The following is a 23,878-nucleotide window of genomic DNA, read 5'->3' on the forward strand; positions in this document are numbered from 1 at the left end:
TGAACTGATTGGAGCTGGATTGAACTGAACTGATTGGAGCTGAACTAACCTGAACTGATTGGAGCTAACCTGAACTGAACTGAATTGACCTGGAATTAAGTAATTGTGAATAGACACTACCTCCTTATTTTATTACTTTTTGTATTTCTCCAATTTTTCTAAAACTCCGCACATGGAAATATGAAGTAAGTATTAAAAAAAAGGATGGAGTATTATGACAAAAAGGTAATAAAAAACAGTAAAAGAGCTCACGGTAAATTGGGAAATTCGCAGATAATGTAGATGTACTTCATCCATACAACAGTGAATACCCAAATCCTTGTAGAAATTGCTACAAACGTTATCCACCCTCCTAACCAGAGGAATTCTCTCTCTCCTCCATTGTTGAACACGTCAAGCTTTCTCCATTACAACCATTACTCATCAATGGCGACCTCAGTATCATTTCTCACTTCATCTTTCGCTTCACTCTCATTCACTTCCAACCTCACTCCTAAATCCCAAACCTTACCAATTGCGCGCGCAAAACCCCTCTCATTGACCCGCCCTTCGACCGTCAAACCCCTCGTTATTACCGCAAAAGCCGCCACTGCGCCGGTGGAAGCGGCGGAAACTGCCGACCTTGAGAAATTCGTGAAGTCGCGTCTTCCAGGCGGGTTTGCTGCGCAGACTGTTATTGGTACGGGAAGACGAAAGTGCGCCATTGCTAGGGTTGTTCTTCAAGAAGGAACTGGAAAGTTCATTATTAATTACCGTGATGCTAAGGTATGTTGCAAGTTTTTGCTTTAAAATTATGATAATTTTACTATCTATGATTGGTTTGTGCAATTAATTTCTAGTTTTTAAGGTTTATGCTGATTGCTGCAATCTTTACCCTCATAAAACTCTCCAATTAGCCCTTATTTCCTTCGGAACGTTGTAACTTTGCGCCTAGTTGTCTTAATCGCATAACTAGATTGAGGGTGTAATTGTGGTATGTGCATTCATATTAGTATAACTTTGTGTTGTTTTGGTTCATAATAGTATAAATTAGAAGTAGGAAGTTGGAGTGTTTGGGAATTGGAAAACTTTGAAGTTGTTTGGATGATAAAAATACTTTAGAGCATCTTTAATGCTAAGCTAATTGTTAAAGTAGGTTGTCATGGGATGTAGGATTTTAAGTAGTCCCTTTATAGCTAGTTTGTGCCCCAGTGGGTAGCTACTTGCTATTTAAATGAGCTTATGGAAAGAAATTTCATTAATATATTATTTTTCTGTCTTTTGGCAATTTTTCTCAAAAAGATTAGCTTGGGCAATCTAATTCTATATTTTAGATCCAAGGGTCAAGCTAGCACTTGACATGTTGAAAATTTCAAACAAGTCCCTAGATACAATCATTTAATGCTCTTATGGGATGTTCAAATCAAAGGAAGTGGTTAATATAACCCCATTAAGTACAAGGAACTTCGTGTGGGTGGTTTTACTCGATATAGTAGTCGTCAACACATCTGACCAAACTGTTATAGTGTTATTTACAATTCTGTTTTTAGTTAAATTTGCAATGTCCACGGTGAACTTATCTTTTTTAGATCAGCAACGAATGTCTTGTATCTATTAAGAAGGATTTCTCTGAGTTCAAACCCTGAATGCCATACCTTGCGGAAGGCGATTCGCGAGAGAATCACGCACGAGGGTTTCGCTCGTTATAGGACTTGACCAAACATCTCACGACACGAGCTGACGACAGCCATGCACCACCTGTATGAAAGTAAGTACCATCTCGTTAAGGACAGGTTTTCTTGTTCATATGTCAAGGGCACCAAATGACCACGTTTGAGTAGAGCTATCAATTCGGGTAAACGGGTCGGGTAAGAGTGGGTCGGGTTAATTCGGGTTAATGCCGTAACCTATGCGGGTCGGGTTCGGGTTGGGTCATGTTTGAGTCGGGTCATACATCTTATCGGCATTGGGGTCCGGTTTAGATCGGGTTAACAACCGGTCGGGTTACATTTGGGTCGGGTGAACAATAGGTTGGGTTTAATTCGGGTTTTCACGGGTTAAAATGCGTTTGGGTAATTTTTGAGTTTGAGTCGGGTTCGGTTCAAGTAAATAATTTGCGGGTTAGAATCAGGTCGGGTCATTCTCGAGTTTTAGTCAGGTTCGGTTCAAGTCAATAATTTGCGAGTGATAATCTGGTCGGGTAATTTTCAAGTCGGGTCATTCTCGGATTCAAGTCAAGTTCGGTTCAAGTCTATTTTGCGGGTTATCATCAGGTCCTGTCATTCTCGGTTTCAAGTCGGGTTTGGTTCAAGTCAATATTTTGCGGGTTGTCATCAGGTCCTGTAATTCTCGGGTTCAAGTCGGGTTTGGTTCAAGTCAATATTTTGCGGGTTGTCATCAGGTTGGGTCATTTCCTATTAAGTCGGTTCATTCTCGGATTCAAGTTGGGTTATATTCAAGTTAATAATTTGCGGGTTACACGTCGGGTCATTTCCAAGTCAGGTCATATTCGAGTTCAACTAAATATAAATAGATAATTATCATTTTTATCAAGCTAATTATTTCTTTTGACTTTAATATATATGACAACATACTAGGGAACTATAGTTTATAATTTAGGAAGATAATTATCTACTTTGACTATACAAAAAATATATACGGAGTACTATATTAAATTCTTAAATTTTGGGATGTTGCTCCTTTCTTTTGCTGCTTGGACCGACTTGATCTCCATACACAAAATGTTTTGATCAACAATAATTAGGTGGTTTAAATTGAATTTAAGGTGATTGGGTTGAATTTAGGTCGGGTCAATAACAAGTTGTGTTGATTTCGAGTCGGGTTAGTAACAGATCGGGTTGAATTTTTGGGTCGGGTTAGTAATAGGTTAGGTAAAATTCAGGTTGGGTCAATAACAAGCCGGGTTGAATTTGGGTCAGGTCATAACAAGTCGGGTTGATTTTTGGTCGGGTTTGTAACAGGTGGGTTAAATTCGTGTCGGGATAGGAATGAGTCGGGTTAGTAATAAGTCGGGTTAAATTTGGATTTTGACAGGTTAAAACGGGTTTGGGTCAATTTCGGTTCAAGTCGGGTTCGATTTAGGTCAATAATTTATGGGTTACATTCGGGTCGGGTCATCTCCAGGAGTTCATGCTCGGGTTCGGGTTTCACATACTCGGGTCAACTCAGGTCTAGGGTTGGTTTTAGGTCGGGTCAGGTCGGGTTTGGGTCATCATTTTTTCGAGTTCAGATGGGTCGGTTAATAATCGGATTCGGGTCGGATTAGCTTTTGACAGCTCTACGTTTGAGTAGTCCAATCCCCTATCAGGTTCGTAAATTTGTAATTGACATGTGCATACCAGGGAGTGCTACCATTTGATGTGTTGGTTGTTGATGGAAGACGATTTCGTTTGTGGAATTGAAATGGCTATACATTAGATTGAGATAAAAGAGGGGTATGATTATTACAAAAGTTAAATAAAGAGGATTGCGGTGAGTCGAAGCCTAGCTAAGATTATGCTATCTATACCTCTTAAATCACAATCACTTATTTCACATGTCACATGTCGCATTTCCTCTTCTTCTATTCAAACAATTTTTTTCAAAAACAAAAAAGAAAATATAACTTTATCATTTAATATACATATGCAATGTATTTTCATATCCCTTTTGACTAAATTTCTCCTAAGTGCGTATTTCATTGTTCACCTCTTCTAATTCTTCTTAATCTATTCATTTGCCCATAAAACAATGTTAAACAGCCCCTACAATGCACAGGCCGAAAAGTAGTTGTTCTAATTAGCAAATCTCTGATTAGATTTAGGGTTAATGATTTTCATTTTATTTTTGTTTAGAACTACAAAAGCTTTATGTCTTATTAGTAGAAGAAAAATGCTACAAATTACAGTTCTTATATAAGCTTTCTTATCACCAAAGAAGCATAACACAATGATGGAATGAAAAGCAAGGTATGGTACTCGATTTATGCTAGCAGGTAGATGACAAGCTGACAACAAGTTAGTATCAATATAATTAATGATGTGAGGGTGACAACAATGTTATTAATAATATGATTATGATGTGAGGGTGACAACACTGACAAGGCAACAAGTGTAGTTACTTGTGCAGTGGATGCATATATACCCAATATGTTGTAGGCTTTGAAGCAATTGTGCCTTAGCAATTGATGCATGGACATGAATACTTTATTGTATTTGCAGGTAAAGTCGAAAATTCAAATTCTTAAATGACCTTGTGAAAAACGAATAAGAGTTGGAGTTTATTATGTGCATAGAGGATTTGTTAAAGAGCAGAACCTTTTAGCTACAGAAGCCATCACATAGTCTGCTAGATTTTTTGGTTTTTATTTGAAGAAAGTTTCTTATTATAGTTTCGTAAATATTTTGAGTATCTTATGCCATCTTGAAACAAATTTATGATATGTTATGGAATGAAAATGGATTGGAAAAGAAATGTTTGAAGTTGTTTATAGTTTTTGGGTCTTTTGTATAATCATGTTTCTTTAATTACAGAAAAACAAGTAAGCTCTATAAATGGAATTATATGATGTCTGTTGAGGCATTACTATGTGGCTATGTGCGATAGACTTGGAACCATCTATTCTATGAGCTGAAAGCAATGTGAATCAGCACAAATCTAACCCAAGAAACGAACAGATTTTCAGTATGGACTTTCCAGGTTTATGCATAGTAAATGAGAGATGTGCAGAGTAATTAACCTCTTATTAATTTTGAAGTCATAATTATGGTCAAGTATATCAGGGTAAAGTGTGCGGCTGCTTGTGAAACTCTAAAGTCGTGTAAATCCTTTACTCTCCCCAAATTAAATAGAATTATATCGTCACTTGATTACCCACAATCCTGATTCTTCTGTGTGACTGTTGATTCTGCTGCTATAACTTTCAAATCACTTGGAATTTGTTCTTGGGCAAGGATCCTGTTTTGCAATATTGCTGTAATTGTCCCGCATGTATAGCCTAAATGATTGGTGTATTCATGAGCTTCGTATTTGGAGTAACGTTAACATGTATTGACACTATAGCTCCTTCAGATTGTCCTTTAATTTACATAGAGATGAGCCTTTCAGAAGAGCATCCTTGATTGAGCCTGTGTAGATCATATTAGTTGCTTCTAGCTTACTCCATCCTAAGTAGCTTTAAATGAAGTTTCAACCTCAATGATGTTGTTACCTGAACCTTTCTGCTATGAACTTCAATTTTTGATGAAAAAAACTAAGAGAATAAATAAAGATTGTGGTTGATAAATTTGATTACAGAATACGATAGAATAGCAATCTTTTGAGAGGGTTAATCCTCTCCCATAGCTTAAAAAAACAGCTTATGTTAATTTCCAATGAATAGTCTCATAATTTCTCTCTTTTTCATTTATAACAACCTGTTTACCTTTCCCCTCTCCATCTTCTAACTCTCTTGCCTACCTCCTCAAGCTACCACTATGCACTAACTTGATTGTGATGCCAACACTTATAGTGCAACTGCACCTTCCCTTTCACTGGTTCATTGTCATTCTTCAAAATACTTTCTTGGAAGGACACACAAGGGGTGGGAATGAAACTGAGGCCAAATCAATTAAAAATGCTCTAAAATTAGCTCAATTGCCCGACTCCTTTGATTCATTTATCGGGCTTGTCAGCTTGTCCCCAATTGAGCATTTGCCAATATATTACTCGTTGATATTTAGTACAATACTGCTCTCAATTTAATCAGAACCCATAGGTTTTTTTGACTAATTTGTAATTTCAACAATTTCTCCATGTCTCACATTCTGTTTAAAATTCAGAAGTGGTTACTTAAGGGACAAATTGCTCATGATGCCTATTAGTGCATTAAAGACATTTATAAAAGCAAGTCTAGAACAAAGCTTCCATTGTAAGACTATTTTATTTGTAATTACCACAAATAGAAGTGCTGAAAATGAGGAACATAGTACAACTGAAAGTAGATGTCTTCCCCAGGAATATAGTCAGTGTCACTATCTGTTCTTCCTATTTGAACCTGCTAATTAGTTATTTGTGCTGAATACTTACAGGGCATCTATCAAGTAAAAAAGAAATGGGGCCTATCACTTACACTGTGTTTGGATAAAGAAAGGAGAAGGAAAAGAAGGAAAGGGAGGGGAGGGAGGGGAAGAGGAGGGAAAGGGAGGGGATGAAAGAATGTTGTGTTTTCCTTCCAAAATTGTTGGAGAGATCAATTTCTTACAATTTAATCCCTTCATTTCTCTCCCCTCCAATTCCCTTCCTCCCACTTTTGCTCTCCAAATGAAAGATACTCCATCCCTCTATTTCCCTTCCCTTCCCTTCCCTTCCCTTCCTTTCCCTCCATTCCTTCAGTCCAAACAAAATCATTGACATTTGCCTCTGCAGTTGGATACAGTGATAGAGTATAAAAGAATGAGTGATATCAGTATAATTTGTCCCATTTTGCAAATACCCTTTCATTGTATTGTGTAAATTATGTTATATTCTTGTTTGGAAAATAGTTTGCTAAGGTAGAGCAGTGATTAATATTTGTTTCTAATCTCTGTAGGAATATCTTCAAGGAAACCCACTTTGGCTCCAATATGTGAAAACGCCGTTGGCTACTTTGGGTTACGAAACAAACTATGATGTCTTTGTCAAAGCTCATGGTGGTGGGCTTTCCGGTCAAGCACAGGCCATATCCCTTGGTGTTGCCAGGGCATTGCTGAAGGTCAGTGCTAGTCATAGAGCTCCTCTCAAGCAAGAAGGCCTATTGACTAGAGATTCCAGGGTAGTGGAGAGGAAGAAACCTGGTCTCAAGAAGGCTCGCAAAGCTCCTCAATTTTCAAAACGTTAAGGTAGAAATAGTGATTTGATCCATATTTTCTGCAAGTGAATCCTCTGAATCTTTTACCTTGATATATTAACTTTTCACGGGTTCTTGTGTAATTCTTACATAAGGCCTATTAAATTTTGATGAACGTATGTAAGCATTATGGTTTCAGAACAAGAGTATCCAATTATCATTTTGTGAAATAAATAGATTAAATGGCTTCACTTTTAAGTCTTACTGCCGTTGGGTTTAATTTTTTTTCTTGGACTTAATTTCTGGCACTACTTCACCACTGATCATGAACAGCATATGTGTCCCATATCTTTGCAATTAGAGGTTACGAGTACAAAAAAAAAATTTCGGCTGGGTATACTTTTATTTGATTTATTAAGCATACCCAATTAGAGTTAGACGCTCTGTTTGCCTTTTTTCATACCCAATTTTTTTTATTAAGCTGTGCATTATTTGATTTATCGTCTGTGAACCTTCACTTTACTGATAGTATTTGGTACACTTTGTAACTAATGCTGACCCTATGGATTCTTCCTAAAACAATTCAAGTAATTGCTAAACTGAAGTTCTTAATCATGAACCAATAATTTGTAAAACCCCCTGATTTTCACCTTATCAGTGCAAATGTACTTCAGTTGTTAATTACTTTAATTATAGCTTTAAAAAATGAGTATCATGATTAATATGTACAATATACACTGTTGGGTTCCGCTTGCTGTTGATGGAGGTTATCAATTATGTCTGTTAGATTTTTAACAGCTGTGCAATCACAGGATATTCTAGCAGAGTTGAGGCGGCAGAAGAAATTCCAGGGAGGGCAAGTGAAGCTGTGCTCAAGTGGATTAATTTTTCTAAAGCTAACTCTGATAGGTTTCAAAAGCAATTTCTGATGTTTTCACATTCTGTTGTATTTAACTGGTACCCCTTTTTTTTGCCCTTGATGTCGTATGAGTGGGAATAGGTGCTTTTTGTATATGGCTTATCAGAGAATGTAATTTTATATGTGCAATTAATGAAAACAGTCTTCCATCAATTAGAGGCATCATTCCTATCCGAGCGAAATCCGTTGGCTTAGATCAAATAATGAAACAAACCTGTTGAACCCCTTCAATCTTCTCTATGATAGAATAAGTGCTAACCTTGAGCTTCTTGGATCTTCTATACTTCTGTCGATCCACTTTGCTAACTGTCAGTCTGCAGTAGCAAAATTGGTTGGTGATCTAGATTTCAGTTAATGTCTATAAAGGTAAATATCAATGGTACCCCCCATCTAATAGTATTTGTACCCAATAGGTTGAGTCAGCTATAATTGTAGCTAAATCCGTTCTCCTTTAGTCCTTTGTAGCGCCCACTCGAGACTAAATAAGCAGATTAGCTTTTAGTCTAAGTTGCAGAATTTGCAAGGCCAAAGGACACTCCTAAATTGTGTCTGATCAAGGACTAATATTGAGCAGGGCCCGGCTAAGGGCCTGTGCAAATAGATCTTTAGCACGGGGCCTGAAATTTTTAGGGCCAATTTGTATGGAACCCAGCCCTTAAGTTAAGTTAGTGCGTTTTGTGTGGAGGTGTGTTTGCAGCTTGTCACACCTGCACACCATGTGAAAAGTTGTAAAAGAACAAAGAAATCCCTATAATACTGACCCGATTACCCATGTAATACTGACTAAGTAGCCCCTAAGTAACCCTATAACACTAATGAAGTAAGTCCTGTAAAATTGAACGAATAATCTCTATAACACTAACGAAGTAATCCTCATAATGGATGACCACATCGTATGGCCAGCCACATATAAGACTTTGTGTAAGTTAAAAAGTTGTTGGACTCTTTTATTCTCACGCCTAATGAAACTAACAACCATCATCCTCCTTCATTTACGGCAAATCAATTTCATAAACTGCTCCCAAATTCCTTTGTTTTTGTAATCTTCTATTTTCCTTTTTTTTTTTCTTTTTTTTTTTTTTTTTTTTTTTTTTTGAGACATTTGTTTTTGTAATCTTCTATTTTCCTTACTATTTTCTCATTTAATTTATTGTTTTACCCATAAATTTTAAATTTTCCAAATTAAACGTTTTGCCTTTTATTGATTTCACCGGATATGAAAGAGGATTTTCTCAAATCTTGAATAGCTTTCAACGGAGAATAACTTTTTTTGAACAGTTTGAAATTTTAGTAATTGAGATTGTATTGGGATATTATTTACAATTGTGTTTTTCTTAAAAAAAATTTGAATGAGTTTTGTTTAAAATTGTTGTAATATGATACTTCCTTCGTTTTATTTAGTTGACATCGTTTGACTTTTACACAAGTCATAAACTATGATTTGACTAACTTTTGTAATTTATAGCTATGATCAATTATAATCAAGTGAGATCTTGTTTGAATCATCTCAAATATTTTATTAATATCTACTTTTTTTTTTTTTTTTTTATATATATAATTTTCAATGTCTAGAATTAGAGATATTAATCGTTAAAATAGTGTGTTGAAAAACGTTGTAAAAATTAAAAACTAAATTAAATTAGAGGTAGTATATATATATATATTGAGAAAATTTCTTATTTAAAAAGTTATTTTTATAAGAGCCCAATTTCTAAGTGTAGAATAGGCCCAAAAATTATTAAGATAACCCTATAATCTATCTATACTTTATTATTTTCCTAAAAATGTCAATGTCACCTAAAATTCATCTAATAAAACTTGAACACAAGGCCTCATTGAATGAAGACCAACTTATTACCATCCAAGGTATAAGCTAATGTTGTTTTGTCTATACACATAAATATATAAATACATATTATAAATAAAAACAAAATTATTCAAAACTATTTATTATTGTTATTGTAATATTATAATTTTCGACATTAAAAAAAATTCTTTTAACCTCTTTAATAATAATAATGATAAAAAATAATCAAAGTAACACCCGGAGCAACGCCCGTACCAAACACTAGTTAAGATTTGCAAATCGCTTTGAAAAATCCCAGAGGATAGTATGAATCCATTTCAAGAGGATTTAAACATCACAATGTGCTGCGATCCTTGTCGAATCTGATTGGTGTTGATCCAAGCCTATTGTGATAAGTGAAGATATATATCGATCTCACACTGATTTTACCATCATGGCTCTAAAAAGGCCGGACATACTACCCCTTTGTCTCTATTTTTTTAGGGGGTGTTATATACCGCCATTTAAAATGATCAAAATCACCAATATTTAGTGTGAATTGACAACCATACCCTTAGTATTTCACCACTATCTTCCCTCTGGCCACCAATCACTAACACCTTGACACCACTACCCCAATTGATGACTAACACCACCACCACACTGACCAGCGACGACGACCACCACCACAACCACCCTGATCGGCGACCTACCACATCCCCCTCAAAGATGACCCACCACCTTCCCTCTTTGGCGGAAAGGTGGTGGTTTTTTTTTACAACCGTACCAACCGAAGCTCAAAACCGGTTACCGGACACGATAACCGGTTTTGGGCTCCGGTTACCATGGAATCGGTTAAGGTGCGCGGTAACCGGAGCCCAAAACCGGTTACCGTGCGTGGTAACCGAAGCCCAAAATCGGTTACCGTGCATGATAACCAGTTTTGGGCTCCGATTATCGTGCACGGTAACCGGTTTTGGGCTTCAGTTACCGCGGTTGCCTGAAATTAAAAAAAAATATGTTAAACCACCACCTTCCCGCCAGCAAAGGAAGGTGGTGGGTCGTCATAGAGGAGGGTATGGTGGGTCGCCGATCAGGGTGGTGGTGGTCATCACCGATCAGAAGGAGTTGTGGGTTGCCGGGAGGATAAGGGGTGGTGAAGTAATAAGGGTACGATTGTCCATTCATACCGAATGTTGGCGGTGATGATCATTTTTGTTGGCGGTGTTTAGCAATTCACTTTTTTTACCTTATTTGAACGGTCTTGAAAACATCTTAAATTAATAATATCTTTATTTCCATACATGTAAAAATTATAAAAACGTGATTATATTATTTCCATACCACTTATGACTATATTATCTTTTATAGATTGACCATAATTTATAGTCAAAGTTTTCAAGTTTGACCTAAAAAATAACAATTGAGCAAAAATAAAGAGACGGAGAGAGTAGACTAGCAGAGTAGAAAGTAATTCTCTAAACGAGAAGTTATTACTAATGATTTATTGAGCTGAAGTCAAGACATCAACTCTTCTAAGCATGTTTTACAAGTTCACACATCGGAATAGATGTTAACTATGGGGTTGTTTGGTTAACTTAGAAAGTGAAAATTCCCAAGAACATCTAATATATGGGAATTAAATTCCATAATAAAAATTATGTGAATTTCTAAAGCTGTTTGGTTGGTAATGAGGGAATTTAATGTGACTAGGTAAGTAAATTCCTATATTTTATGGGAATTGGAAATTCCTCGGAAGTTCTACTTCCTCCATTTCACTAAATTTTATTCAACCAAACAACTTACTCATTTTGCAAATCCTAGAAACTTTCAATTTCCATGATTTTGTATGTAAACCAAACAACACCTATATACGTTTGATGCTTTTCTACGATATCACAAAAGTAAAAACTAACGAAAATTTGCAACCTCTTTCTGCTAAGGTTGATTTTGTTTGCTAGCCTTTTATATAGTAATGTTTAAAGAAAGAGTTTCCATTTTGGTTAAATGTTAAAGGACCAAAAGAACTTAAAGAAGTCAATTGTTGCTTGGATCCCAATACTGTCTTTCCTTCACCCGCCTAAGTTGTCATAATTGCTAAGTAGTCCAATTTGTGGAAGTTAAGCCTCAATTTAGGAAATTATCTTTATTAGTTGGTAAGAAATGCAAACGCAAAGATTCTTTGTGCATCCTTGAAATCTAGGGCTTGGGAGGTTAGATAACAAGTGGTCAACCCCCCTTCCTCTTTTAAAGAACTTTATACAATTTTACTAGGACTCCTTATAGTATTACCACTAGTGGAAAAATTGTTATTCGTAACGGAAAAAAACAACCTATCCGTAACGAGTAACGGGTGTTACGTTTGCGGCCGTTACGGATAGACAATGTTATTTGTAACGGGCAGTGTCCATTACGAATAAGCAGTTATTTGTAACGGGCAAAACAAGTGCCCGTTACGAATAAGTAGTTATTTGTAACGGGCAAAACAAGTGCTCGTTACGAATAACCCTGTTATTCGTAACGGGTGTTACATCTGCCCGTTACAAATAGGTTTTGACCCAATTAAAAAAAACTGTCCAGCATGTGCTAGACAGCTAGCTTTCACATGCTTATATAAAATAATATGATAAACTTATATTTACACTTGGTATATATTGGTTTAAATTCCAAAAACCTAAATTCAAATATAACACATACTCTGAATACAACATTATACACATACACTCATAAACCCATCACATTGTATGATTAAAAATGTTAATAATTAAAAAAAAAATAAACAGGGAACACCACGTCACCACCAGCAACACTGCAGCAGCACCCAAAAGCATCAGTAGCAACCAAGAGCGCAGCAGCAAAACGGCAGCTAAGAACAACAACTAATTATAAGCGCAACAACAACTAATTAAGAGCAGCAGGCTAGCAGCAACCAAATCACTTTAGCATCGATCAATGCCCAAATTTTCATGTCCTTTGAAAAAATCCAAAGTTTCATCATCTCCAAATCACTTTAACATACTGTACTTCGTAATTATCTCCTAGAAAATTAAAAAAAATTCTTGACCCAGCTGTAAGAAAATCAGCCAAATTCTATCATTATAATCAAGGTATAGCAAAATCCCATTTTCAATTACAACCACTATATCGAGAATATTAAGGTATAACAATTATTTTCAACACAGTACAAATATTCAAGAATTTGTCCTGATGAATACATCATAACAACCTGCTTTCAATCGTTTAAAAAAAGTGAAACCCGGTTGTAGGGGTCGCTCGAAGTGCGCCTACGTTAAACATGTGGTGAATATGCTTGGCACTCATAGGAAGTGAGAATTGACATAATACGATTAGGGACAAGGAAAGTAGGGAGCCGCCAACAAGTTTTTAAGGAACTTGTAAACCGTTCACGGATCATAAAAGGCAACCACGATAAGGGACAACTATAGGCAACAACGATTGACCCGTGAAGGTTACACCCCATTCATAATCCATGAGATTACTAACTCCATATGGTTCGGAACCACGAAAGGAGGATCGGGGATGATGGTACGAAGTGAGTCATGGAGTCACATTCGCCCGTATTGGCCTCTACTCGATTCTTATATTGAAAAGCATTCCTGTGATCACAAACAAAATATTCAACTCGCTCCAAACTATTATTTATCTAAATTGGTTGAATATTAATGCAACACATAATTCTAAAATATTTGTGATCACTTCAATTAATAACAAGATTAAAAAGGATCCTAAACCGGTTGTTCAAATTATCTTATTAGGCGTGATTTTCAATTACATATTCCCTTTAAACATGCAATAGGGTGATCAATAAATATAATAAAATAAACATTAATATTGGAAGCAATTTAACCATAATTCCACCAATATAAAATCGTTAGAAAAATAATAGAAATAAAAGGAACATAATTCTTACTTTGATTCTGTTTGTTTGCAACTACAAAATAATAAACGAGTTAGTAACTTCAAGGAAATAATAATAAAACAATAATTAAATTAAATTAAATAAAGTAGAGATGATTTGGGGCCAAACCCTCAAACAGTTCTACCTTTCACGCCTTGGCTTAAGGACAAAACCACGAGTAAAATATGGACTCCTTTGAGCACTTGAAGAAAGAATTTTGAAATAAGAAGGGTAGGCTAGTGTTTAGGCTAAAGCATATAAAAGAGAAAAATCAATTCGAGAATTAATTGATGCCTCGTACATCAGAAATGAGGGGGTATTTATAGAGAAAATGTGCTGAGGGAGCACACGGAACCCTAAAATGATAAAAACCCTAAAAAAAGTATCCCGCGACACGGCAAACTGTACCGTGACACGGGAAAACCCACCGTCAGACGGGAAACATTCCCGTGACACGGTGCATTTTGGTGTGACGCGGGAAATTTTCAGTAAACGGGGAAGAAAATGCGTTAAGGGTTTACGCGGAAAAGACACGGAAATTCCCGAGTCACGGCAGATTTCCCGTGTCACGGGAAATCCCACCGTCAGACGGGAATGATTCCCGTGACACGGTGGGTACCAGCCGTGGCGCGGGAATTCCCAGCCTGCCTTTTCGTCTAAATACATTTTTAACCCTAATTTCGCTCAGCATTTTAAGTGCCGATTGATAATTTCGGGCCATTTTCTGATTTATTATTATTTTGGGCTAAAATAAAAAAATAATTAAATAAAATAAATAAAAGTTTTGGGCCAAAAATAAATAATAAAACAATAAAATAAAAAAAAGTTTGGGCTAAAATTAAATAATAAGTTTGGGCTGAAATTAAAATTATGCTTTTACCAAACATCAAGACTAATCCATGGACTGTTCAAAAATATGAATTTAATCAAATACGATTTTTTAAGCACTCTCGGGATTAAATACTGAACCCGACCAATAGTGGCGGTGAAAGGTTGTTCATCATCGGGTTTGGTTTTGGGGAGACATTTTTAGGTGTCTACACCGGTCAACTACATACCATTAATGCTAGCTCCTTAAAAGAAGCTTTGGTATTTCCTAGTTATGGAGTATCTCCTTCCATGTCCCCCTGACCTTCTAATTAAGAACCAAGCTTGACATGAATCGTCAAAACTAAACATTACACTTTTTTGTTAGGATAAGACGCTAAGTGTCACGGTCCAGGTGTTGAAGGCAAGAGCTCGCTGCATGATCCGGTGCCAAAACACCCAGACTGTGACACTAAGGAATTTCCAACATTGTTGTGTCCTCGTATAAAGCTTTAAGTCTTATTAACTAGTAAAGTATCAGACTTGCCATTTTAATTTGGACTTATACTAACATACTATGGAGATATGGTTCTGGAACAGTGCATGCCATACCTATATACTCCGTATGATTTTACAATGAAATAGCCACAGCTAAACATGATTTGCATGCAATTATTGTTGAGTTCCCAGAAGGTCTAAGTGAGATTTTCAACTCAGATCATTTAAATATGTGTTTTATACCTTACTTAATAAGATATATTCCACTGATAATCAAGAAATCTCTTTTCTTGCAAGCTTTGACAAAATCTCAAGTATGTAATAGAACCAAATCAATTAAATTGGACATGTAAGAAAATCATGGAGAACTATGCAGAAATGTAGAGTACAAGAAAATCATCAATCAGATTTCCTGCATCATAATTCCTAGGATATATGCCAATGTTTGGATGCAAGGACAAGATTTTCGCTTTCATTTTAGCATGATCATAAGACTAATTTATCAGATTTGCTGCAAGTTAAAGAGATAGTAATTTACCGGATTCAAAAGGCCTTTGTAAGGCTCATCATCTATCAACAAAGTGTCTAATTTAGAAAACAAAACCCTTGCTTTTGAAAGAGCTGTTGAGGTTTGCCAAAGTTTCTCGAGCTCTTTGAAAAAAAGCGGCTTGTGTTCAGACATTGCTAGCTAGTGTAGCTAGATTTAAAAAAATAAAAATAAAAAATAAAAAAAAAAAGAGAGAGAGTAGCCAGATTCACTTTCTAGCATATCACAGAACAAGTTTCAACTTCAGCTCATTCGGGATATGAGCTAAGGCACTACAAAAAGGTTGTAGAATAAAGAAAGGAACTGAAAAGAATTCAAATTACCAGAAAAAAAATACTTTATTGCTTAACATTGTCTTTTCAGGTTATGCGCACATTGTAACGAGTTGTTAGTCATTGGATTAGCATTAATGGTTTCTTGAACTGAAGAACATTCTTGTGACAGATAATGTGGAATATGACAATTCAAGTGGATAAATAAAAAGGAAAGATAGCTTTTAAGAAATTCAAGGGACCAAATGACTCATAAAAACCATCACCAAAAATAGAAAGGTACCATAAAACTCATAGTTACCTAGATGCTGTTTACCTGGTAACACCCTTAACAATGCCCCACTTGTTAATAATCATCACGGAATCCTTGAAACCCTAATTAAAACCCTCTTGTGCAGCAACATTTTTCCAGCCGATAAACCATCACGATATCCAGCCTATCAGATCATTAGAAAGAATTTCACTCAGCTAGGTACAAGTGGTGTAGAGATAAATACAGGGAAACCAGTCAAATCAAGATATTAAAAAATTCATGAAGTTTTGCGGTTATGAACACATGTCTCTTCGGCTTAACTATAACCTACATATTGTAAAATTCAATATCTAATGCAACCTATATATTGTAGGATATGATCCCATTGACACCCCAATCACATAGAACTTGGGTCCTAACTCCAACTGATCGGCGAGTTGCACAATATCTAATGCTTCACTCTTGAGTGACCTTTCAGGGTTTGGATCACTATCCGCGTAGCCTGCTCTATCATATAGCAACATATATATCTTCAATTCTTCAATTAGCCCCTGAAACTAAATCATTGTAAATTAAGATACTGCCACAAGCAAACAATTGATTGTATCATACATTCGACATTATTCCGAGTTCTACCCCATTTATTAGTTTGGCTAGTACTAGAATATGTTGTAACACTTTTTGGGACCAAGTTGCTCAACATATATTGGTACAAAAGAATATGCTTTATCTCAATGACATAAATACTCTCATATCCAATAATATAAACAAGTTGACATATGAAATTCAAATCCAACACACGTAATCACAATACCCATAATCTATCTCTACTCCTAATCCATGGCAGTGACACACAAACCAGCATTTATCCCGATTACATGAAATATGGGTTTTTTTCTACTCCAAATTATGTACTATATAAAAATAAATTCACCCACTTCCTTATTTCTATCAATTTATCTAAAATTACTCTTTTATGCCTTTTCATACTCCAAGATTGATTAAAACCCAAAATCAAAAGGGGTTTTTCTACTTCAAATTTACTCAAGAAAATTGTTATACTAAAAAAACAAAAAAAATGCACCTAATTTCTACGTTCAATTATTCATCCCATCACACTCCATTTCAAAAGACAAAACTGATTATAACCCATCAAAATTCAGATCCAAAAATTCAAGATGGGTTTGAGAGGACGAAAAATTCGAATAAAAAAGATAATAACAAAATTGAGTATAAAATGAAATGTATAACACAATCATAACACCAAACATGCTTAATTCCCCAAAATTAGAAAGAACAACTATAGATCTACAAATTAAGAATGAGAAAATCCACACACAAAATAAAAGAACAGCACCCAACATGTTCCGCACACAAAATCCGTTTTCCAGAAGGCAAAATACATCAAGATTTGAACTCATTTAAATAGAAATCAACGAAAATTGAGGAATTAAAATACAAAAATGAGAAAAGATTAGCGCCATGAAAACAATTAGCACCATGAAATCAACAAAGGTCAAAATACTCTAAATTCGTCCAAAAATCAAACATTAGAACAATACCTATATTCCAAAATCACAAGAAATTCATAAAAAGATTGCAATATAGAGAAGAGTGAAAGAGGAACATACTTAACAAAGCAGGATTATGGGAATATTTACTGGATTTAGCATTGGCAAATGCTTCAAGTGAAAGACCAGTGCCTCCCAATCTCTGCATATATATTTCTTCATCTTAATATTATTGTTGTTGTTGTTGTTGTTGTTGTTGTTCTTCATTTTGTTATTGGGAATGAAGCCACCTCTTTCTCCGGAATCATTGTTCTTGAGATTAGCGTTCTTCATCGTTCGAATTCAACAAAAATTGAGAGAGATGTAGAAATGCCCAATTTTTTCAGTGAAGATAAATCCTGAAGAGTGAGAAGTAGAAATACCGTCGAGATGAGATTGAGTGAGGAAATGAGACAAAGAGAGAGTGGAAATGATAGAGAGAAGAGGGGTGAGGGCAAGGTCGACAGCTGGAGAGTAAAACCCTAATAAAAAAAACTAATGGGCTATGGGCTTCTCTCCCAACAATTGGACTAACTTATTTGTGACAGGAACAATATGCATGTTACAAATAATATAGTATTCGTAACGGGCACAATATGCCTGTTACAAATAATATAGTATTCGTAACGGGCACAATATGCCTGTTACAAATAATACAGTATTCGTAACGGGCAATATATTGCCCGTTACGAATACTACATTATTCGTAACGGGCATTGCCCGTTACGAATATTATATATTTGTAACGGACTCCTATTTTGTCCGTTACTGATATATTTAATGTAACGGGCATACCTTTGCCCGTTACAAATAGCCTGTTACAAATGACAATTTTTCCACTAGTGTACTGAAACTATCAATAATATTACCGACACTTTATATTATACCATTGATGATATTATTAGTACTACTAGAGAAAACACTTAGTAATAACATTTTATAATTAAGAGTAATAATCACTTGTTTTTCAATTAATGACTTTTAACAGTACTAATTATCACAACTCTACTATTTATATATCTAAATAAATTAACTTTTTGTTTAATAGCCCATCATGCTTCGCAATAAGAATTATTTAATTAGAGAGTTTTGACCAATGCCTGAACTTAGTCGACATTGGAACCTTTGGCGTTCTGAGCTTCCGGCTTTACCAAGGTAGCTAACCCCAACCCTGTCTTCCTTAGATCATGCACATCACAGATCTATTTCGTTTCCTACTTTTGACCGTAATCTCTAATTAATTAAACAATTCTTAATGTGTTTGATGAATCTTAAACAGAAAGATAACACATTTGATATATAAGGTTCAAGGGGATAACTTTTCCTTCTTGAAAGAAACTTTTATTTAACTTAAAAAGATTACAACACTCGTATATTACAACAAACTGAATGCTTAAATAGACATAAGCTGAACTAGAGTTTTCTCTACTTTAAGAGAGATGGACAACCAATCTGTCTCTTAAGGTGAGTATTTTTTTCTCTAGAGGACTCTCTAATTCTTATAAAGAAATTCTCTATCTAACTCTGCCTTCACTTCTTGGCTTAAATCCCTTTATATAGGGAAACAAAGCTACATAGGATTCTTATCCTGACTCAGAAAGCAGTCCTACACCATTGCTTTTTACGAAGATAAAATAGAAACAATTAGTAAAAACTGGCTAAAGTGAAGGTTCCTTGAATTATTGCTGGTGTGGGCTCAAGCATCCATTATTTCGTTCATCATCATCTCTTGTATGCTACCCTCACTATCTTTGTTGTTTTCATAATGGACATACATAGGATTCTCTTCTTCTATGCCAAGGTCTATGACACATTTGGCTGCATATGATTCATCCCATGTCATAAAAGCTTCAAACAGATACTCATGGCCTTCAAATGACAGAAACTTCCCACTTTTAACATCTTCTAAATATTTGTAGATAGACTCAGTATTGTTATGCCATCTACTAAATATTCTCTCATCTCATTTGGTTCACAATCATTGTATTACCAACATGAAATATAGTAGGAGGATTATTTTTTCTTTTTATAAAATCGTTGAGATATTGTGAAATGTAGAAAAATCCCTTCGCTCTTGCTTTAAATTAGTAGGATTTTTAACAGTTTTCTAACGAATTAGTATGGGATCTTGACAATACCTCACTCTCCCAAACATTATCAAGTGATGCGGTGGACTAACTTTTCCTTCTTTAACTTCGATATTAGCACATTGCACCCTTGCTCCTAGCTGAAAGTCTTCTTTTTTGTCGTCACAATATTTCCAAACCTTATTGAATGCGGACTGTTGGAATTTCATAAGTCTTGGAAAGAACGAGTCATTAAGAGTAGGGAATTCATGGAAATCAAGTACCATTCCATAATCCCAAGCTTTGTAATGTATATTAATGAATGGAGCATCCTAATTAAGAGGATATGCGTAGATTCGTAATGATGCAACTTTAGAGTTTTTGGGAAACGCTACTCTTTCTCCCCATAAATCTCGAAGATCAAATAATTTAGTAGACTTTGTCACCACCAACTTGTACCATGTTCTAAAATCATTATCTCTTATTTTGTTCAATATTATATTTCGTAAATCAGGAATGAGCTGAAATAACAAAATTGTTACTTCGAACATCAATAACCTTTGGATTGCCCGATGGCAACCCTTGATTAAACCATCTCGTGAACGTTGTTTTGCTGATATGATCAAGCTTTGCATTAAAACCCAACTGGAGGGTGAAACCCGCTCCATTATTTTCTCCGTTTCATCAATGAGAGTTTTCCTCTCTACATCCATCTTTAAAAGTTGGTATGTGTAAGTAGGGTGTTCCCATCGTAGGGGATCTTTCTCCTTAGATGCTCATGGACCTTTAAAAGCCTAGGACTTTACACTTGTTAGGGTATATTAGGATTTGAATTCCTAACTATTTGGGAGACCTTGAATTAGAAATGATACTCTCATCACGCTTTTTTGTAAGAAACAAGTAGGAGTCGCCAATGAGTTTTAAGAAAACTCATAAACCTTGTTCATGCCTTTCTCCCAAGTAGAGTTCAAGAAATAATTAGCACGAATCATAAGTTTACCCATGCCGAAATTGGTCTACATACACCAGAAATGAGTTCGGGATCGAGGGTACTAAGATAACGTTCCATTTAGAGGGGAATCGCTATCTTAGCCCTAGTACGACCTCTATTAGCTCTTCCTTTTTCACTATTTCATTACCAAACAATATATGCAGCTTGATACCTAAAGACTAAGTTAGTTAATTTTATTTACATGCATTGATCACATAAGAATTACATTGCAAAGTCGTTCTTCTTTACTTAATTCAAATTCGAGAAAAGAACAAGAAATAAACAATATTCGCCTTGTCTTAAGTGATAAAACAACAATTAATTATCAAATTCTAGTCTTGAATAATAAAAGAGTACTATGTGAATTAATTAATTATTTTTTTTAAAGTGATAAAACAACACTAATTAATCAATTAAAGTTATTTAAACAATAAAAGAAAAATGATTTATATAAGTGCTTAGGAAACTAACCGTTCTTCTTTTATGTTAAATCTCCGTTTAATGCATTTATGGACTTTCTTTCTTCTTCGTATCTCCAAGAGCTTCAATTATAGATTATGGTTGAATATTAGTTGGTAAGAAAGAGCAAAAAGTAGTGTGATAGTAAGAGAAGTTGAGAGATTAGGGTTTTGAGAATGCTAGGGTTAGAATTCTGATTTTTCGGTCCTCCTTTGGGTTGAACAAAGACCCCTATTTATAGGCGTAGGGATCTAGGTTTAGGGTTTTAGAGCCACGCCGTCAGGTGGTGCACGCAACTCTCTGAGTCACACTGGGTGCTGCGCGCATCTCAATGAGTCACGCGCGCCAGGTGCTCAAAACTTACTGAGTTGCGTTGGGATGCGGTTTGCCTTACAAGAATACGCGTTTTTAAAACTTCCATAACTTTTGATTTCAAAGTCGGATTTAGTCTTGTGAGATATAATTGGAAAGTTCTGAATGTCTACTTTCTAATGTCGTTGGAATTAGGTTAAAATCTATTATGGATCAAAAGATATGGCTGTTGGAGTGAAAGGGTGTCAGTTTTAGGGCCCGATTTAGTGTTTTGATCATAACTTCTTTGTTTTAGCTCGGAATTGGGCTTATAATATACCGTTGGAAATATCTTTGAAAGGGCTATCCATTTGTTTAGGCCATGAAAAGAAATATTATGGTTGGTTTGTCTGCTTGGCTCGATTTTCAACAATGTAAGATCCATTAGGTCGAATCATTGCATTTGCCACATTCGGGTATGTTATTAATCAAGTTTAAACATGTATGACCACATTTTAGGCCTAATTAATAATTAGACAAGGCTCTAATGGGTCTCAGATATGAGTTTTAACTTACTTTATAATGCATTTTGTAGTCCATAAACACTTTAACTTTGATCTAGCATGAAGAACAGATTTTTGTAACATCATCGCACTTTCTTTCGGGAAAAGAGGCAAAAGTAGGTGTCTACAGTTAGCCCCCACTTTGATCGAGTCTTGAATATATAATGATCAAAGTAGTAAAGGAAATAAATTCGAGACTCATTCAGCGAAGTTTCCTAAGAATAGAGAATCTTTCAGTAATATTTAAGGACGTCGAAACGATCCTTGATTCACTAAGTGTTCGAGACAAGTAGCTATTAAGGAAAGAAAAAGTATTTTCTAGTCTTAGTGCGCTAAAGAATCTAGATTGATCCTTTGCAAATACAGAACAGTCTCACAAGTAAAGGTGTCCTGGGTGATGTCACGTCATGAGAAGAAATCGGTTTGAAAAGGAGTACAGGGGATGATGTCCTCTCAATCATGTCATCGTTGGTCTAAAGTCCCTCGATATTTCATTGAATTTCTAGCTTGATTTTAACAAAATGTAAAGATGATAAAAGAGTGTTTCGGTTTTCGCAGCCTGAATAAAGTTCTCGACAATTCGCTTGTCAAAATGCAATACTCGGTGTCCACAAGATACAGATACATGTCTTAAGACTGAAGGCATATATCCAAATCTAGTGACAGGGAAGAAAATCGGCAACTCTCTCAACAGTTTTGTCCACAAGATGAGCACATGTGTTTCAGGACTGGGGGCACGTGCCTACATAGATGCAACATCGCACGTCGCTCTTTATACAGGGGGTGGATGACACCCTAACTGTTCGGCAAGTTAGTAAGCTCACTAACTGCCGTATTTGATTTCTATATACAGGGGGTGGACGACACCCTAACTGTCTGGTAAGCTAGTAAGCTCACTAACTACCGTATTTGCTTCCAATCAAGAAGTGTCTGTTCTCGAATGGTTTGGCTTGCCTGTCGACTCGATAGCTAACGCCTAAAGTAAAATAAAGAAATTCTACCTTTTATTTACGAGAGGTAGATCACGTTAAGTTGGGAAGAGGTGAAATTTTACAGAACACCTACGCCATACATTTTTACGATGTATGATAACGCCTCCCTTTTTGATTTGGACGTGAAGAAAGAAGAAAATACCGGACATTTATAATGTCTATACAGTAAAATGAAAAACCTGTCAATGGGAGCTTTTACGTAAAGCACCACTACGGAACGTCTTAAGACACTAGTACGAAAAACGTCTAAAATGTATGCTTAGGGAAGGCACAAAGCACGGTGTGCATGCAGGATGATGCAAATATATATTAAAGAAGAAAAGAAACTACTTTATGCAAAGAAATTAAAAAGATTTTGATAACTTGCGCGCCATTACGTCTAATGACGGACAACAAATCGTTAAAAATTGATCAAACGGATCAAAATCTGAATAGCGGTCGTTTAAGTGACCAGTATCTGCACACAACTTAGTAGGCCGCGCTGGCCAGGCGGGCGCAAGAAACTAGGTTGCACTGGGATGCCACACGCAACTTGATGCATTGCGCGCAGCATTTGAATTAGTAAAAGAATTGGAGTAGAGTCATCTGCAGCTCACTTTCTTCTTCTACTCTTTCTCTAATTTTGATCTCTTTTCATTTTATGGTTTTCGTTTAATACTAAGGAAAATAAATCTTGCTCCTTTTATTTTACCAAACTTTGATCTAGGTCAATAAACTGGAGAAAACGAATGAAGAATCCTAACTTAAAGTTGGGATTTTCAATTCGACTTGTTTTCATGAATTTGTTTGTTTGTTGTTTTGACATGTTTAAACAATATATTGCAACAAATTTCATGTGAAGTGGTAAAGTATTGATCATGTATGAGCATGTACAAGCATATATGCGTTTTTTAATTTTGAATTTGTGCTTGAATTTTATTTCTCATTTTTTTGCTCACATAGACTGTACTTGTTAATTTAAAGTAAATTGAAGTGTTCAGAACAACAATTATGCATTAAAATTATAAATGAAATTTTGAACTTTGATAATAGCATGAAATTGTTCATGCGAATCATGTGTATTTTTTTTTCATGCGTAAGTTGCAAAATTGGTTTTATTAATGATAAAATAATCGATGGTTATTATTATTCACTTATAAAACTGTGATTTCAAGAGTTGCACAAAACTAGTTAGTTTAGGA

At 35.5% G+C, this 23,878-nt stretch overlaps 1 protein-coding gene and 1 long non-coding RNA gene across 4 annotated transcripts; one reads left to right on the top strand and one right to left on the bottom strand.

The window, feature by feature from the left end:
- The first annotated feature begins 305 nt into the window (after positions 1-305).
- On the top strand, positions 306-7,856 carry LOC145639022 (small ribosomal subunit protein uS9c-like). Of its 2 annotated transcripts, XM_081690121.1 has the most exons (3): positions 306-765; positions 6,548-6,836; positions 7,597-7,856. In XM_081690121.1, exons 1-2 carry the CDS (start codon positions 427-429, stop codon positions 6,833-6,835), a joined length of 627 nt encoding a protein of 208 aa, XP_081546247.1. In that variant the 5' UTR covers positions 306-426; the 3' UTR covers position 6,836; positions 7,597-7,856. The 2 variants fall into 2 exon arrangements, with proteins under 2 accessions (XP_081546247.1, XP_081546246.1); XM_081690120.1 differs by lacking the exon at positions 7,597-7,856 and having other exon boundaries at positions 6,548-7,035.
- Positions 7,857-12,113: 4,257 nt separating this feature from the next.
- Positions 12,114-17,817, bottom strand: LOC145639023 (uncharacterized). Of its 2 annotated transcripts, none has more exons than XR_014114804.1 (3): positions 17,417-17,817; positions 13,421-16,342; positions 12,114-12,355 (listed from the first exon to the last, which is right to left on the bottom strand). It is a non-coding gene; the product is annotated as an uncharacterized LOC145639023 (long non-coding RNA). The 2 variants fall into 2 exon arrangements; XR_014114803.1 differs by having other exon boundaries at positions 12,114-13,106.
- Between the last annotated feature and the right edge of the window lie 6,061 nt (positions 17,818-23,878).

Source organism: Chenopodium album, chromosome 7 (genome assembly GCF_948465745.1).
Source record: "Chenopodium album chromosome 7, dcCheAlbu1.1, whole genome shotgun sequence".
In the NCBI taxonomy this organism is placed as follows: Eukaryota; Viridiplantae; Streptophyta; class Magnoliopsida; order Caryophyllales; family Amaranthaceae; genus Chenopodium; species Chenopodium album.

What these genes read in the sequence shown, in the direction of transcription:
- LOC145639022 (XM_081690121.1), top strand. Translation starts at nt 427, where the DNA reads ATGGCGACCTCAGTATCATTTCTCACTTCATCTTTCGCTTCACTCTCA. An exon ending in TTAATTACCGTGATGCTAAG is followed by an intron (nt 766 to 6,547) that starts GTATGTTGCAAG and finishes TAATCTCTGTAG; the next exon opens with GAATATCTTCAAGGAAACCC.